Here is an 18,025-nt window from a genome sequence, read left to right on the forward strand (position 1 = left end):
TATCATTAATTCTATCTCCATGATGATCAAGGGCAAAAGAAAAAAAAAACTTGGCAGATAGTGGGAGTCGATCATCTCTTATTTGTTGATTGCAAATCATAATATTGTATTCATATCTTCAAAAATTTGAAGACTAATAGATTTTTACGTGCTAAAGTGTGTGCATGTATGATGTATGGATATGGTGAAGCAAAAGAATTCCCTCCGTGATGGTAGGAAGCTTTCATTAAGTATAAGAAATGGTACAAAAAGCAGTTCCTACTGCAGAATTCATCAAGGATATCTTCTCTTCAACCTTTATTTTAGAACATAAACACTTTCCATAAAAGAAATCCCAAAGACTCTCACAAAAAGCCAATCAAATGATGACTTACTCTCGTTACAATTTGGAAGAATGAATTAATCAATAAAAACACACACACAAGCTTAGTATCCTTTGGGTGGTGAAGAAGGTGAAATATGGAACATAGTCACATGAATAGGGTGGAAGGTATTTTTAGTAAAGAGGAGGGGGAAGAGATGGTGGTGGTGGTGGTGACTTTTAGTAGTATGGAGGTGGTGGTGATGAAGATGGGGGAGGAGGTGATTTGTAATAGTATGGGGGAGGTGGTGAAGGCGAAGGAGGTGGTGGTGACTTGTAGTAGTATGGAGGTGGAGGTGACGGGGATGAAGGAGGTGGTGATTTGTAATAGTATGGGGGAGGTGGTGAAGGTGAATGAGGTGGTGGTGACTTGTAGTAGTATCGAGGTGGAGGTGACGGAGATGGAGGAGGTGGTGATTTGTAGTAGTACGGGGGAGGTGGTGAAGGCGAAGGAGGTGGTGGTGACTTGTAGTAGTATGGAGGTGGAGGTGACGGGGATGGAGGAGGTGGTGATTTGTAGTAGTACGGGGGAGGTGGTGAAGGCGAAGGAGGTGGTGGTGACTTGTAATAGTATGGAGATGGAGGTGACGGGGATGGAGGAGGTGGTGATTTGTAGTAGTACGGGGGAGGTGGTGAAGGCGAAGGAGGTGGTGGTGACTTGTAGTAGTATGGAGGTGGAGGTGACGGGGATGGAGGAGGTGGTGATTTGTAGTAGTACGGGGGAGGTGGTGAAGGTGAAGGAGGTGGTGGTGACTTGTAGTAGTATGGAAGTGGAGGTGACGGGGATGGAGGAGGTGGTGATTTGTAATAGTACGGGGGAGGTGGTGAAGGCGAAGGAGGTGGTGGTGACTTGTAGTAGTATGAAGGTGGAGGTGACGGGGATGGAGGAGGTGGTGATTTGTAGTAGTATGAAGGTGGTGGTGATGAAGATGGTGGAGGAGGTGATTTGTAATAGTATGGGGGAGGTGGTGAAAGCGAAGGAGGTGGTGGTGACTTGTAGTAGTATGGAGGTGGTGGTGGTGAAGAAGGTGGATGAGGTGATTTGTAATAGTATGGGGGAGGTGGTGAAGGCGAAGGAGGTGGTGGTGACTTGTAGTAGTATGGAGGTGGAGGTGACGGTGATGGAGGAGGTGGTGACTTGTAGTAGTACGGGGGAGGTGGTGAAGGCAAAGGAGGTGGTGGTGACTTGTAGTAGTATGGAGGTGGAGGTGACGGTGATGGAGGAGGTGGTGACTTGTAGTAATACGGGGGAGGTGGTGAAGGTGAAGGAGGTGGTGGTGACTTGTAGTAGTATGGAGGTGGAGGTGACGGGGATGGAGGAGGTGGTGACTTGTAGTAGTATGGAGGTGGAGGTGACGGGGATGGAGGAGGTGGTGATTTGTAATAGTACGGGGGAGGTGGTGAAGACGAAGGAGGTGGTGGTGACTTGTAGTAATAATGTGGTGCTTGATAATGCTTTGGTGGTGGTGGAGGTGATTTGTAATAATAAGATGAATGCTTTATATATCTTGGTGGAGGTGGTGACTTGTAATAATACGGTGAATGCACTACACGTTTAGGTGGTGGTGGTGGTGACTTGTAATAATAATGAGGCGTTGAAGAATATTTTGGTGGTGGTGGTGACTTGTAATAGTATTTAGAAATAGGTTTTGATTTTTTTGGTGGTGGTGGTGGTGATTTATAAAAATAAGGTGGATGTTTTAAATATTTTGATGGAGGTGGTGACTTGTAATAATATGGTGGATGAACTATTTGTTTTGGTGTAGATAGAGGTGACTTGTAATAATATGATGGAGATTTTACATACTTTGGAAGGTGAGATTTGTAATGGTGTGGAAGATGCTCACCATGTTTTGGAATTAATGGCAGCTTGTTCGATGGGTGTTTGTAGATGAGTTGAGGGTGGCGAAGCAGCGGCGGCGGCGAGGCATTGATGTAAGGCTTGTAAGCGACTACACTAGTGGCTATGACGCAAAATGCCACTGCATAGACTAGCTGCATAGGCCAATATCCTAGCCGTCCCCAGGTTCCCATCTCTAGCTATTGAAGGTTGAAAGCCAGAAATTAAGTTTTTAGAAGTGTGTTCTGTGACTTGCCCATTGCTGCTATGCCTCTTTATATAGTGATCTTTCCTACAGTAGCCACATCAACCATTAGATAGTGGGCTTCCAATCAGAATCCTGATGAGCATCGGTGTATTCAATCATGCATGGCTGTTTGTCCCCTCTTGACAAGAGCAAATATTGCAATATTAATGTTTTAAAAAATGCAACTTGCTTTAAAACTATCTGTAATTGCTTCTCCACTCCCCAAGTTTGCTCTTATAGTTATGTCTTCGTTTAAGTTTTATTGTCCACCACCAAGCCATTACGAGGAGGAGAAGAGGAATAACGTATAATGAATTAAAATGTTATTTAAAATTATATATATATATATATATATATATATATATCAGCTTCTAGTTAGTGGCTTCCCAATAGGAACTTATGACAATAGATTTATAATTATCTCGAGAACCGTACAGCCTCCAAGTACTCGTGCAGTCGATCATGGAGGTTTTTTTTTTTTCCCTGTCGATCAAAGGAGAGAAATATTATAAGATGTTCGGAAAGCAAGATGCTTTATCTGTGATGGCTTTATCCGCTTCCCAAAGGTTGCTCTCCGAATAAGCAGATACGAAGAAATTGAAATTTATCTGATAATTTGAGCTTTAAACGTTGTAATGTCTTGATGGAAACTAAGGAAATAAAAGATAGATTCGGAAAAGTTTCTGTGTTTGATTTTTTTTAGTACGTAAATGAATATTCAATAAATTCTTGACTATTTATATAGCTCAAAATGATTTTATTTGCCGAAAAAACAACCAATAAAGATAACTCTAATTTTATTAAATAAAATAAAATTAGAATTCAGATCTTTATCAGAACTTCTCAAATCGGTTGAGTTGCTGTTTCAAGGCTGTTCTTGCCACATATAAAGCCTCTTAAATTATAGGAAACTTAATCTCGTTTCCTGTCCATTTGCCTCAAGAGAACTGCCTCTGATTGGCGACTTGTAGCTGCAAAGACTCCTCGAACCAGCCTAGTTTCCTTTGCTGCTGATTTTGGTTCTCATCATGTTTCTTTGACACCTAATCCTACGTGCATCTTCTCTACTTGAGACCAGCCGCATCAAGACATGCTACGTGAGAGCCCACCTGATTGTTTTTTTTTTTTTTTTTTAAGAGAATTCCTACATTATTCGACCTACATTATATCTCTAGTTATAACTCAAAGTACATGGCCTGTCTTATATTTCTTAAGAATATCCTCATTACCTTATCTTTTGTTTGTAGCAAGCTAATTAAACTATATTAATCACATGTTTCTCAGTCATAAGATACGTAATCAAGCAATCTTTGACCAAAATGGGTATACAAAGTCAATTACGTTGTACCTAATTAATAGTAATTCCTACTGCACTGAAATTTAGTTTTGGTATTGTCTTCAAATTAAAGTAAAAGTTGTTCAATGCATCATCCCGTTTGAACATGATCATACGCTTTTATATTTTGCTAAAATATTAGCAATGAGAAGAAGGGAAAATAAAAGAGAAGACAAGTTGACTAGAATCAAGCAGTTTAAAGAGGATTAATATATCCTGGTAAAAGAAGGGTATTCACCTTATTTGTTTTTTAGTTAACAAATTATATTAGTTATATAATATAATTTGTAAATCCATTCTAATTATAGTTTTGTTTGATTTTGAATTACCTACTTTACACTATCAGAAAACTAGCAAATACAAATGGAAACATCAGTGAAATTTTTCTGTTGGTATATTGTGATGATCTTTACCGATGAAATTTTCATCCTTGTATCCATCAATAAACACCAAGAGAAAAACTCCCTCGGTATATACCGAGGGAATTGCAAAGGGAAAATAAGGAAAAAAAAAAGCCAAACAGTAAGATGACATGTAACTTGTACATACAACATTATCGATTGAATTAACATGAAGGTAAAGTATGTCTGTAAATATACCAATGGTAAAAATCTCTCGGTATATACCGAGAGAATTATAGAGGGTATTACAACGAGATTCAAAAAAGGTAAATTGTATGGTGACATGGTATTTGTACTGAAAAAATGACCGACAAAGTTATTTTGTCAGTGAATCCATCGATAATATTTAATTTATGACCTAGTGATCAAACTACCTCCCCCTCCCCCATTTCTTCTTCTTTCTTCTGCATTTTTTTTGCAACAAATACCCACCCCTTCCCCTTAATTTTAACATAGTTCAACCTCCCATAATAAATCTGACCACCACAATACTTAGTTTGTCAACATCCGTGTTCTAATCCAAATTTTATTAAGGATTCACCATTTTAAGGTCCCGTTTGGAAACACAGTGCAAACCGCATTCCACCGAATTTTGAATTTTTGTTTTTGCTTGAACTTAATTTTTTTTATATTTTCAGACCATTTTGATATGTTGATATAAAAAATAATTTTTTTAAAATAATAAAAAATATATTATTTTGATACATTTTAAACGAAAAGCATTTTGAAAAGCAACTTCTACTACACTCCTAAACACACACTAAGTAAGCAAATCTATTTTTTTTTATTTGAACTCAATTTTAAAATGTTATTTTTTTCTGCATATTTTTGTAGCATATGTATTTTATTTGGGTGTTTACTTATTTTATAGTTTTTTTTTTCTCATAGAAATTTATTGTATGAATTTATGATTTGTACATGTTAGCAGTTTGTTTGAGATTTTATAAAATTATATTTGATAGTAAATTGATAAAATTTATTTCAAATTTATAACTTAGGTGTTTTGTGATGAAATAAATAATGACTTATTTAATGGACCCGTTTTGTGTATTGTCAATTTTATTGCCGAGTTGAAATTTTCGGTAAATGTGTAGAAATTTGAATTTATATAGATAATTGATAATGAATTATGTAGTACTATTAAACCAACATAAATTTTTGTTGGTAAAACTATTAAATTTGGTAGTGTTATCTGTTTTCCTACAAAATCATCTTTTTGAAAAACAAGTATATAGTTAAGATTGATTAATGTGATTTAAGAAATAAAAACCTATAACATGAATTTTTTTTATATCATGGTCACATTCTTGAACATGATTAATGGGTGGGCGGCAACTCCTAAGAGCAAAACCATGGGGGAAGAGTCCGCCAACTCAAGATACCTAGTTGATTGCATATTTATATGTGAATTGAGAAATGTAAGTAGTAGAATTCGAATAAGAGATGTCCTGTTTCCCTAGTTGTCTTGTTACTACTTGACTTTTACCAGCTAGGTTACTAGCTCACTTGTGAAGATATGTTTTTATTTATTTATTTATTTATATTTTCTCTTTCTTTCCTGTTTTGATATAGTAACTAAAAGTTAGTGAGAGTATTAATATTAACGGTAATTGCTTTACAAGAGTATATAATATAATATATCCATGTTAAAATGATAGAATCTAGTATAACTGGACTAGAGGTATTAATTATAGGCATGCCTAATTAGGTTAAAACACCAAAAGAAGAATTCATAGGGACACACAAATATGATTTTATATGCTTTCCATAAATTAAGAAAGATATATACCTTCAAAAGAACCCATTTCTTAGTCTAGGGTTTTGACTTGCCTATCTAAGATAATGGGAAAAGGTCACATGTCTTCGCGGTTTGTATTGAAAAAGCCATACTAAGAAATGGTATCAACTTCTAGCCAATGAGTATTAATATTAAGACCTTTCAAAACTTAATTGGAAGCTTTCAAGAAAAAAAAATGTAATGTAGTATAATCTTTTCAAACACAATTACTACCATTACATTGCATACGATATAAAGAAAAGATACAACAAGCACATCTTTGTACAAAAGAATTCACTATGGATCCACATTCTCAATCCTTATTATATAGAGAAAATCCCTTTCACCAAATTGAATCGAAACTAGAAATTTGTTTGTAAATAATAAAGAAAGATAAAAAAAGGTAAGTTATTTCATGGTCTTACAATTTCAAACTAACCCTACAAGAGGTTAGTAGTGTTTCAGCGGTAGAGGTTATGCATAGATGTGTGGAGGAGGTGGGGAGTGAGTTGGGGGTGGTGGAGATTTATAGTAGTAGGGTGGTAGAGGAGATGAAGATGGTGGTGGTGGTGGAGATGTATAGTAGTATGGAGGGGGTGGGGATTTCACTAAAGGAGGAGGTGATGTGTAATAGTTTGGTGGTGGTGGTGGTGAAGATGGTGGAGGAGGAGACTTGTAGTAGTATGGAGGGGGAGATTTCTTTGAAGGGGGAGGAGATGTGTAGTGGTATGGCGGAGGAGGAGATTTATTTGGAGGTGGAGGAGATGTGTAGTGGTATGGAGATGGTGGTGAGGGAGATGGTGGAGGTGGAGACTTATAATAGTAAGGTGGAGGTGAAGATTTCTTTGGAGGAGGAGGTGGTATAAAGTGGTATGAAGGTGGTGGTGAGGGGGATGATGGAGGAGGAGAGTTATAGTAGTATGGTGGAGGGGGAGACTTTTTAGGTGGTGGAGGTGAGGTGTAGTGGTATGGAGGAGGAGGAGATTTCTTTGGAGGAGGTGGAGATGTGTAGTGGTATGGAGGTGGTGGTGGTGATGAGGATGGTGGAGGAGGAGACTTGTAATAGTACGGTGGAGGGGGAGACTTTTTAGGTGGTGGAGGTGAGGTGTAGTGGTATGGAGGAGGAGGAGATTTCTTTGGAGGAGGTGGAGATGTGTAGTGGTATGGAGGTGGTGGTGATGGAGATGGTGGAGGAGGAGACTTGTAATAGTACGGTGGAGGGGGAGACTTTTTAGGTGGTGGAGGTGAGGTGTAGTGGTATGGAGGAGGAGGAGATTTATTGGAGGAGGTGGAGAATGTGTAGTGGTATGGAGGTGGTGGTGATGGGGATGGTGGAGGAGGAGACTTGTAATAGTACGGTGAAGGGGGAGACTTTTTAGGTGGTGGAGGTGAGGTGTAGTGGTATGGAGGAGGAGGAGATTTCTTGGGAGGAGGTGGAGATGTGTATTGGTATGGAGGTGGTGGTGATGGAGATGGTGGAGGAGGAGACTTGTAATAGTACGGTGGAGGGGGAGACTTTTTAGGTGGTGGAGGTGAGGTGTAGTGGTATGGAGGAGGAGGAGATTTATTCGGAGGAGGTGGAGATGTGTAGTGGTATGGAGGTGGTGGTGATGGGGATGGTGGAGGAGGAGACTTGTAATAGTACGGTGGAGGGGGAGACTTTTTAGGTGGTGGAGGTGAGGTGTAGTGGTATGGAGGAGGAGGAGATTTCTTTGGAGGAGGTGGAGATGTGTAGTGGTATGGAGGTGGTGGTGATGGGGATGGTGGAGGAGGAGACTTGTAATAGTACGGTGGAGGGGGAGACTTTTTAGGTGGTGGAGGTGAGGTGTAGTGGTATGGAGGAGGAGGAGATTTCTTGGGAGGAGGTGGAGATGTGTAGTGGTATGGAGGTGGTGGTGATGGGGATGGTGGAGGAGGAGACTTGTAATAGTACGGTGGAGGGGGAGACTTTTTAGGTGGTGGAGGTGAGGTGTAGTGGTGTGGAGGAGGAGATGTGTATTGGTATGGAGGTGGTGGTGATGGAGATGGTGGAGGAGGAGACTTGTAATAGTACGATGAAGGGGGAGACTTTTTAGGTGGTGGAGGAGATGTGTAGTGGTATGGTGGTGGAGGAGATTTATTTGGAGGAGGTGGAGATGTGTAGTGGTATGGAGGTGGTGGTGATGGAGATGGTGGAGGAGGAGACCTGTAATTATAGTATGATGGATGAGGGGATTTCTTTGGTCGGGGAGGTGAAGTGTGGTGGTATGGAGGAGGGAGGGATTTCTTTGGAGGAGGTGGAGATGTGTAGTGGTATGGAGGTGGTGGTGATGAAGATGCTGGAGGAGGAGACTTGTAAAAGTATGGTGGATGAGGGGATTTCTTTGGTGGTGGAGGAGATTTATAGTGGTATAGTGGATGATGGGATTTGTTTGGTGGTGGAGGAGATTTATAGTGGTATAGTGGATGAGGAGATTTCTTTGGAGGAGGGGGAGATATGTAGTGGTATGAAGGTGGTGGTGATGAAGATGGTGGAGGAGGAGACTTGTAATAGTATGATGGATGATGAGATTTCTTTGGTGGGGGAGGTGAAGTGTGATGGTATGGAGGAGGATGAGATTTCTTTGGAGGAGGTGGAGATGTATAGTGGTGTGGAGATGATGGAGGAGGAGACTTGTAATAGTATGGTAGATGAGGGGATTTCTTTGGTGGAGGAGGAAATTTGTAGTGGTATAGTGGATGAGGGGATTTCTTTGGTGGTGGAGGGGATTTCTTTGGAGGAGGTGGAGATATGTAGAGATATGGTGAAGGTGGTGATGAGGATGGAGGTGGTGGAGATTTATAATACTGTGGGGGAGAAGATTTCAACAATGGAGGAGATGATTTATAGGAATAAGGCTCATAAGCCACCACACTGGTGGCTACAAGGCAAATTGCTATAGCATGTATCATGAGGGACAAATGCCCCGACTTCCCCCGTTTTCCCATCCTTGGAACTCTTGCTTTGTGTTTGCATGGTTAGCATGGATACTAGCCCTTTATATAGTGATCCCTTCAATCATTGTTGACAAAGACATGTTTTCCCATGATTATTACAGCCTGGATTAAAACATAAAAATATGTTCCAAATCTGACTGAGCTGCAACCTCCTTATTCTTAATCCCACTAATTTTATCAATAATAAACCTAGAAATTGTCAGCTTGAGAGCTGATGAGATGCCATTTTCCGTGTAAGAACTTTAAACGCGTTTACGTACAGCAGATTGGTCTGAATGTTTTAGCCTTGTTACAAAAATACGATAATAGAGGTGGCGAGGAGAAGCGATCCGTGAGACAAATATCATAATTTCAAGTCAAAGATTTCCATTTTACAATAAAAAATTGCTGCCTTCTAATTTAGATTTGTTAAACTTTTGAGGTTTTACGAGGAAGGTAGCAAGTTACTTCAGTACCATGATCCAAGGAAGTTCTAAATAACAAATCTATGTATGATCAAGTAGCATATCTCACAGTCGGTGAATTTAATAAACAAAATGGAACAATAAATTAAAATATTCTTTAAAATATAATCCCAACTAATTTATAAAGATTTGTCAGCAAATTCTAGTAGAGTGAATCATATGTTGATTTTAGCTAATCCATTCATAAATGACTTCATCAAGCAACAGGACGTGAAATTATATTAATCTTGCTTCTTGTCCAAATGATTTTAAATAAAATTCTTGAAATTAAATGAATTGAGTTTGAACCAAGTTTAACTAAATCAAATTTTTTTAGTTTTTATCTAGGTTTTTAGGAAGGTACTTCATTACTAAAAATCTAATCGGGTTAATTAAGTTTTATGAAATCAATGGTTTTTTAACTTAAAACTTGATCCAAATAAGATTTTGAAACATGAATGTTTCAAGTAAATCCGTTGTACCAGCTTTAGATTTAATAACTACGATAGAAACTATTGTCAATTTTGATTTCTAGCTGAATTGTTAAATTGTTTGTTCATCAATTATTCTGCAGAATTTCACGCAAGAACAGTAGATCCCTAATAAAATAGGCAAAATTGTACTTATGATCCAATAATAAAAAGATGGTGACTCGCTTTTTATCTTCAATTAATTACTTAGATTGATCAGTTCTTTTAAAAAAAAAGTTAAGGGAGATGGTCATTTCATACGTAATAAACCACAACACTTAGCAGCCCATGTTGTGTTTGTTGATTAGGGGGTCAAAAGAGATTTGCTCATACTCCATATATAATGTTGTTCGCACATGTATAACTATATACTATTGTCATTGGCATCATCAATTTAATTTCTTTTCTTCTTCTTTATTTTATTTTTTAATAAACACAACATGGATATTTAATTTTTTTTTGAAAATTGTACCAGGTCACGTTAGCATTTAGATTGATAGGGCTTAATTACTTCCATTTTTTTAGAAGAGGCCTTGTTTCACATTGGATGAAAATTAGGAACTTTTTTTCATTTTTAGTTTGATTTATTAGTAACATAGATTTAAAACCCGATCTAAAAATTAATTTGGAGTAAGATCAAGGTTACGAGTTGGGAGATCAACAATGGTTGACCTGATTTTTTTAAAGGATTAAAATAATATTGTTTTGAATAATTTTTTTAAAAAAAACTAATTGTTTTTTGTCCTGGTTTGATTAGATTGACAAGGTGGTAGGGCAATCCAAGTTTTTAATGGTTTATTATAAAATACAAATCAAGGCTAATATAAGTTAATGTTGACTATATCAAACAATGATCAATTGAGAATTCTTTGTTGTGGAGGGGTGGTGATGGTGATAGTGATAATATATATTTTCGTTGCCTATTAAAAAAAAAATCATTATCATCAAAATAATGTGTAATTAAATATGTTGAAAAAAAGTGCTACCTTCATATATAATTCCTATCCACTCCACTTTCTATTGCACAATTAAAAGAATATACAAATACATCTGTCATATCCGGCTCTGTTCAGCCCATGAACTTTTAATTCAATTCAAATTAATTATTTTTATTAAAATAATATATATTTTTAATTCTTTTAGTGTTGGTTTGATTAACTTAGCTGGTCAACTAAATTACATGTCTACTTGAATGAATTGACTAAGTTTTATAATATTAATAATTTTTTTTGTTTAAATTTAAAATTTGATTTGAGCTAGGTTTTAGATCATGAGGAGGTTTCTTAGATTAATCTATCTGACCGAGTTTAAAGTATGCATGTGTGTATCTACATATATTATATTAGTTTGTAGATAATAATGGAAAGAAAAATCAACTCTTATTGGCAAAATTGAATTGAATTGAGCGATTCTTGCGACTTCACGATGACCTAATCATTTATGTAAAGTGCCTCTGTCAGGTTAGTAGTGTAACATGCATGCACGACTTTTACCAATTAAAACTTGGATTATACACTTTGTTAATTTAATTTATGCCAGGCTGAATGTTTCTAGCTAGAAACTCTCATGCAATAGTGCATGCCATTGCCATGAAATGTTCCATTTTATCGAGATATTCTATCAATAAACAATCCATTTGGATAGTTATCTCGTATTTGTTTCTTATGAATGATGTAGCAATAAACTTAAGGTTAAATGAGCCAAAATTATCTTGAATTTTAGAAGGAATAACTTAATGTTTTTTTAAATAATAATAAAAAACAAATCATTATGACAATTCACAATAATTTGTTTTTTGATGAACAAGGAAACAATATTTTTCTCATACCTTTTAGAATATTACTTAATTGTTCAAAGGGAAACAACACAACATGCATTCGTTCTTGTCAACTAATCCAGTGGTATATGGGAAAAGAAGAAGAAGAAGAAGAAGCTAGGTCAACAATATAAAGTTGACAATTAATGAGTATAATGCAAGAGTATACACAAGATTGCTGCATAAAGTACTCACGAAGGATTGCTGCTGGATTTGATGGTCGAAACACGCAAGGAAGAGCTGGCTTGACATGGAGCTACTAGCTATTTTTACTATAAAAATCTCTGTGATTTTCTTTATTTTAATTTTATAACTGTTGTGGCGGTACGTATATCTTTTGTATTTTATACCTTCCGTTACAGGACACCAAGTTTTTATGGTTTTATATTAGTTAAAGTCGAAGAGGGAGTTGTCAATTCTCCTTTAGATAATAACTAGCTTAATTGCAGGCGTTACTCTCCGAGTTTCTATTTTAATTAGTCAATTCATGTGTTATTTAATTTTAAGATTTTGCATTTATATATATGCACATAAGCAGTGTATTTGATTTTAATATATGTTTTAATAATTTTTATGCTAATGCAAGAAAAAATAAAAGAATAATTAATTTGAAAGAGTTAAATAAAATCTTCACAGAAATAAGTATTTATTCTCATTGAATATCTATGAGGAATTTTAAAAACAAATAATGCATATCATTTTTATATAATTTTTTATATAATTGCTAATATTATTATTAAAAATCTCAAATAATACCATTAAAATCTTTAATTTTATTTGAAAAGTATAGTATCACTGTATTATTTTTAAAATATTATCATAATTTTTTTATTTAAAAAAATATTTTAAAATATTAAAAACTTAAAAAGGCAAAATGTATGGGCATGGGGAAGGGCTATTCCATGCCCATACATTTGGCCTAAAAAGAAGAAAGCTCAGCCCCCTATTTTTTTTTTATAAAAAATAATTCAAGTGCAGAACATGTTGTTCACTTAGAGTTTTTTGTTCTTTAATACATAGATAACATAACATGTTGTTTGATTAGTCGGCCTATATTTATTATTTATTTTGATATATTTTTTTAAATATAATTAAATGCTCAAACCATTAATAATTTAATATTGAACTTCATTCTTTGTTTTGATATATTTTTTTAATATAATTAAATGTTCAAACCACTAATATTAAACCTCATTTTTTAAGATGAACTTATTGGCATGGATAATATCTTTTTTGATTGCTGAATGCAATGTTTTTCTTTCCTTTCTTTTCCCAGAGATTTTTTTTCTTTCTTACATCAAAATTCAAGCAGTGAAACGTAAAAACAATAAAATTTTAGGACCGAAGTATCAAAATCGAGCATTTATCCTAGAAATCCGTGAAAGATGAGGAAAGCTATAGTAAATGCTATAGAGTTTTCCATTTCCTGTTTTAGTTTATACAGTAATTGTAATTGTAATGTATCCAATCACCCTAAATGATCTTTTGGTTTTATAGGAAAATATATAAATTGCCAGTTTTTCAGCTACAGTGCTGTACTTAATTGAATTAATTAAGGCTAAAATGTGTCCAATATCCTACAAATCATTACTAATTAGTATGATAACCACTTTCCATACAACGATGTTTTAGATATGTAAATGAATATTTAGCTCAATACTAGCTATATAGTCATTTAAATATAGCTGTTAAATCTGTTAAACTTTATAATATGTTTGAAAATGATTTCAATTCAATAAGTAAATAGGATTCAATTGAGTTTAAATTTGTTAAACTTTATAATATATATATATATATTTTTAGTTTTGTTTGGTTTGTAAAATACCTATTTCTTTGTTTCTTTCTCTCTTTATAGCCATTTTTTTTACTGGCTGAACATAGATTGTCTTTTAAAAAAAAACAAGGAAACCCAATTTCTCCAAAATCAAAAAATCAAGTTACTATCTTATAGTTAAAGAGAGACCTAAAATTAGAGATTTGTAACATAATTTTTTCAAAACAAAATTCTTCAACCATTTGTTATGATAAAAGAAGTAGTTTTTAACGTGTTAGATTAATTAATTGAATTAGGTTTTAATACCAAATTGTGGCTTCTCAATGGTGGGTTGTGGAGTGGTAATAACTGAGCTTCTTATAAAATACTCATTTATGTTGTTAAGAGTCCGAATCTTACCTATATTGACAATAATTAGTGGCATATTTGTGTGTTGATTCTAATATAAGGACAATTGAGAAGAATAAGTTGTTTAACCTATTAGTTAGTCAACATTTTTTATTTATATATGTAGGGTAGTGTACATTAGTTAATGTAGAAATTATAACACAAGATTAAGCCTATCAATATTTCCTAAATATATACATCCTATATTGTGTAATTTCTTATAATACGTTCCCTCAAGCTAATGGTGGAGGATCAATCCGAAGCTTGAGCCGAAAATCAGTAAAATAAACAGTAGGAAATGGCTTAGTAAGAACATCAATAAGTTAATTCTTAAAAGAGATAAAATAAATTTGAATGTCCTTCTTGGCAATCCTGTCACATACAAAATGATAATCAACCTCAACATGTTTAGTATGAGTATGGAAGATAGGATTCGCATACAAATAAGTAGCACCTAGATTATCACACCAAAACATAGGCATATAAGTAAGAGTAATTTGCAGATCTGACAATAAGTATTGAAGCCATATAACCTCAACAGTGTCGTCAATCAAGGCTTTATACTCGGCCTCAATAGAAGAACGAGTAACTGTGTGTTGCTTGTTTGATTCCCATGAAATTGGTGTATGACAAAAAAAAACAAGATATCCACCCATAGAATTATGATCATCAATACTATCAGCCTAGTCAGCATCCGTAAAACCATGTAAGGCAAAGGAGGAGCTACGGGTGATATGTAAGCCAAAAGAAATTGTATCCCAAAGATAACATAGAATGCGTTTAACGACAGTTCAATGTGCAGATGTAGGAAAATAAATAAATTGACAGACTTTGTTAACAACAAAACAAATATCTGGTATTGTAAAAGTGAGATATTGAAGAGCACCAATAATTTGACAAAACCGTGTAGGATCAAAAAACAAGCAATTGGGCATCATAGTAACCTTTGAGGTAGAAATAAGAGTATCAACATGTTTTCAAGAAGACATGTCAGCTTAAGTAAGTATGTCAAGAATATACTTATCTTGTTGTAGCATAAGACCCACACTAGTAGATTGAACATCAATCCTTAAAAAAATAATGAACAACTTCTAAATTCCGAAGCTTAAACTCTGAATCAATCAGTGAAGCAAGATGGAGTTACTGCTTATAAGCAAGATATCTTCAACATAAACCAGAACATAAAAGATATTAGAACTCATGAACAAGATAAATAATAAAGTGTCAACCTTAAAAGCTTGAAAGCCAATGGAGAAAAGATAATCACTTAAGCAAGTGTGTTATGCTTGGGGAGCTTGTTTTAAGCCATATAAAGACTTATGTAATCAATATACATGATAAGAAAGAGTAGAATCAACAAACTTGGAGGTTGTTGCATGTAGACCTATTTAGTAAGTGTCCCATTAAGAAATGCATTATGTATATTGAGTTGATGAATTGTCCAACCACTCGAAACTACAATGGGGAAAAACAACCGAGCAATCGCTTACTTAATGACAAGACTAAAAGTCTTAGATTAATCAATACATTATTGTTATGTAAAGCCTTTAGCAACCAAGCAAGCCTTATAACACTCAATGCTCGTATTTACACATTGTTTTGTCTTATACACTTAATGATTACCAACAATAATCAATGAAGGATGAAAAGGAACCAAAGACCAAGTGTCGTTGGAACGCAACGCTTGAATTTCATCTTGCATAGCACCATGCCAAGCCTTATACCTGTCAACCTTAGAAAATGCAATCGGTTGATGAGTAGAAGGAGAGAGTACTTAAGAGAGGGTGGAAAGACGTGGCTGAAAAGTCGTTAGATGTGTTATCTTTGGTAGCCATGGACGAAGAACCATATGATACTGACGAACCACAGAACTAAAGGCATGCAAGCTTGAATCTATATGCCGTTGACGAGGATAGGAGGAGAGGTCAATAACTATATTCAAACCAGCTGGAGAACCAGACCAAGTTACTGGTTTGGTAGCAGTAGACCCCGGTGAAATAGCAGTAGAACCAAGAAAACTAGTAGCGGCAGACCTGGAAATTTGCAGACCTGAAGGAGGAGAACTTGTATTTGGAGAATGATCATTAGATAAACAAACATATGGTGACATAAGGGCATGGTTGATGGGTTGTCGTATGGTGGCAGAAATAGCAGGTAGTATGAGCAGTGGAGAGGCTGTAGGTACAATGAAGGGAAAAGATACTGAATTTAGCAAATTTGGCAAGTGGGTAGTAAGGACAAGATGCGAAGATGTGTTGTAGGGTTGTGCCATCTATTTAGGTTTGTCAAAAGAAAACACATCTTCATGAAAACGGATATGACACGAGATATAAATACGTTGAAATGCTAGATTAAGACAATGATAACCAAGGTGAGAGGAGCTATAACCTAAGAACATACATGGAGAGGAATGAAAATCCAACTTAATATTATCATTAAAAATCTCAATTAATATCATTAAAAGCTTTAATTTTATTTGAAAAATATAGTATCATTGTATTATTTCTAAAACATTATTGTAATTTTTTATTTAAAAAATATTTTTAAAATATTAAAAACTTAAAGGCCAAATGTATAGGCATGGGAAAGGGCTATTACATGTCCATACATTTGGCTTGAAAAGCAAAAAGTTCAACCCTCTATTTTATTTTTTAAAAAAATCAAGTGGAGAATACGTTGTTCACTTAAGTTTTTCTTTTTTAAAAAAATATATGGATAACATGTTTTTAATGATAAATTCCAACCACAAAAGAGTTTATATATATATTTCCCAAAATAAGGATAATGAGTGTTCTTTTAGATTAAAAAAATGATGTGATATGAAAATAATGTTAAAATTGAAAAATATGAGATGAATTGTCTACTTTTTATTTTTTATTAATTAAAGCATAAATACAATTCAACAACATTGGATGTGGCTTACTAAGATGCATGCATGCATGCCTAATGAGATCATAATTTAGAGAAATTAAAAAGGGGGACATGAATGTATTATCTTCAAATATTTTATTCTGGCTACTCTTTCAAACAGACCAACGATTACGACCTGCAAGTTTTATATATGTAGAGGTCTAATTGGGTTGTGACTAGGGCTTTGACTTGCCTAGCTCATGCATTTCCTTGGAATCAAACAAATAAGATAATCTAATTCAAGCAGAAAACAAGATGAACTCATAAAGACATAACAAATATATAATTCTCTTTGGAATTGTAATCACTGCCATTACAATTACATTACATAACATTACATTGTAACAAGATGAAACAAAAACGATGATTTTACCATGGACCTTCACTTTATTAAGATCCTTATTGTACAAAAAAAAATTACATTCATTCAAGATCCTTGTCTTCATTTTGAAAATTTGTTCGTAAATGATACAAAGAAAAGTATGTTATTGTTGTGTGTATATGTATCTCAAGTTGATTCAACTGAAGCTTAATAGTATGGAGGAGGTGAGGAATGAGTTAGAGTTGGTGGAGACTTATAATAATAGGGAGGGGTAGGTGAGAGAGATGGTGGAGGTGGAGACTTATAGAACTATAAAGGAGGGGGAGATTTCTTTGGATCGAGGTGGAGGTGAAGAGTAGTGGTACGGAGGTGGTAGTGAAGAGGATGGTGAAGGTGGAGACTTGTATACATATGCAGGAGAAGGAGATTTCTTCTTTTGTGTTTGCATGGGAACCACGGATGCTAGCCCTATTTATAGTGAACTCTCCAATCATTAATATCAAAGATATTGTTAAATAATTATCATTATATCCTTGATTAAGCTTTAAAATATTATTTTAAATCCGCTCCAAATATAAATTTCCTATTGTTTAATGTCTTTTGTCAAACTTCTTTTTGCTGTGTCCCCACAATCTCAATCAAGTGCATAACAAACTTTGAAAATTCCAGCTCGAGGGAGTTGGTGAGGTGCTCTATTGCTGTTCTGGAACTGCACGTCCTTTGTAGCATGTACTTCCAAGTCAAAATTTCCAAATCTGATCAAGTTAGAAAGTGGGTGTCTTCTAACATAGGTTTGGCAAATTCTTGCAAATGGCTTATGATCAACATGCAGTAAGGAGTTATGTGGAAGGTAGGTGAAGCTCCAAGTAACATATTTGGATACATAAATCTTGGTGTCGGTGAAATAAACAAACAAGAACAAGAAATAAGTTACTGCCCCATACAATTCAAGACTATATAATATA

The 18,025-nt window shown here is 35.0% G+C and overlaps 1 protein-coding gene across 1 annotated transcript; it reads right to left on the reverse strand.

Moving 5' to 3' along the window:
- Positions 1 to 496: 496 nt before the first annotated feature.
- LOC118054610 (uncharacterized) lies at positions 497 to 8,936 on the reverse strand. Its single transcript, XM_073408381.1, is given in 2 exon segments — positions 497 to 2,401; positions 6,440 to 8,936. Coding segments are annotated over 2 exon segments (4,395 nt in total). The 5' UTR covers positions 8,930 to 8,936.
- Between the last annotated feature and the right edge of the window lie 9,089 nt (positions 8,937 to 18,025).

This window comes from Populus alba, chromosome 3, assembly GCF_005239225.2.
Source record: "Populus alba chromosome 3, ASM523922v2, whole genome shotgun sequence".
NCBI lineage: Eukaryota > Viridiplantae > Streptophyta > Magnoliopsida > Malpighiales > Salicaceae > Populus > Populus alba.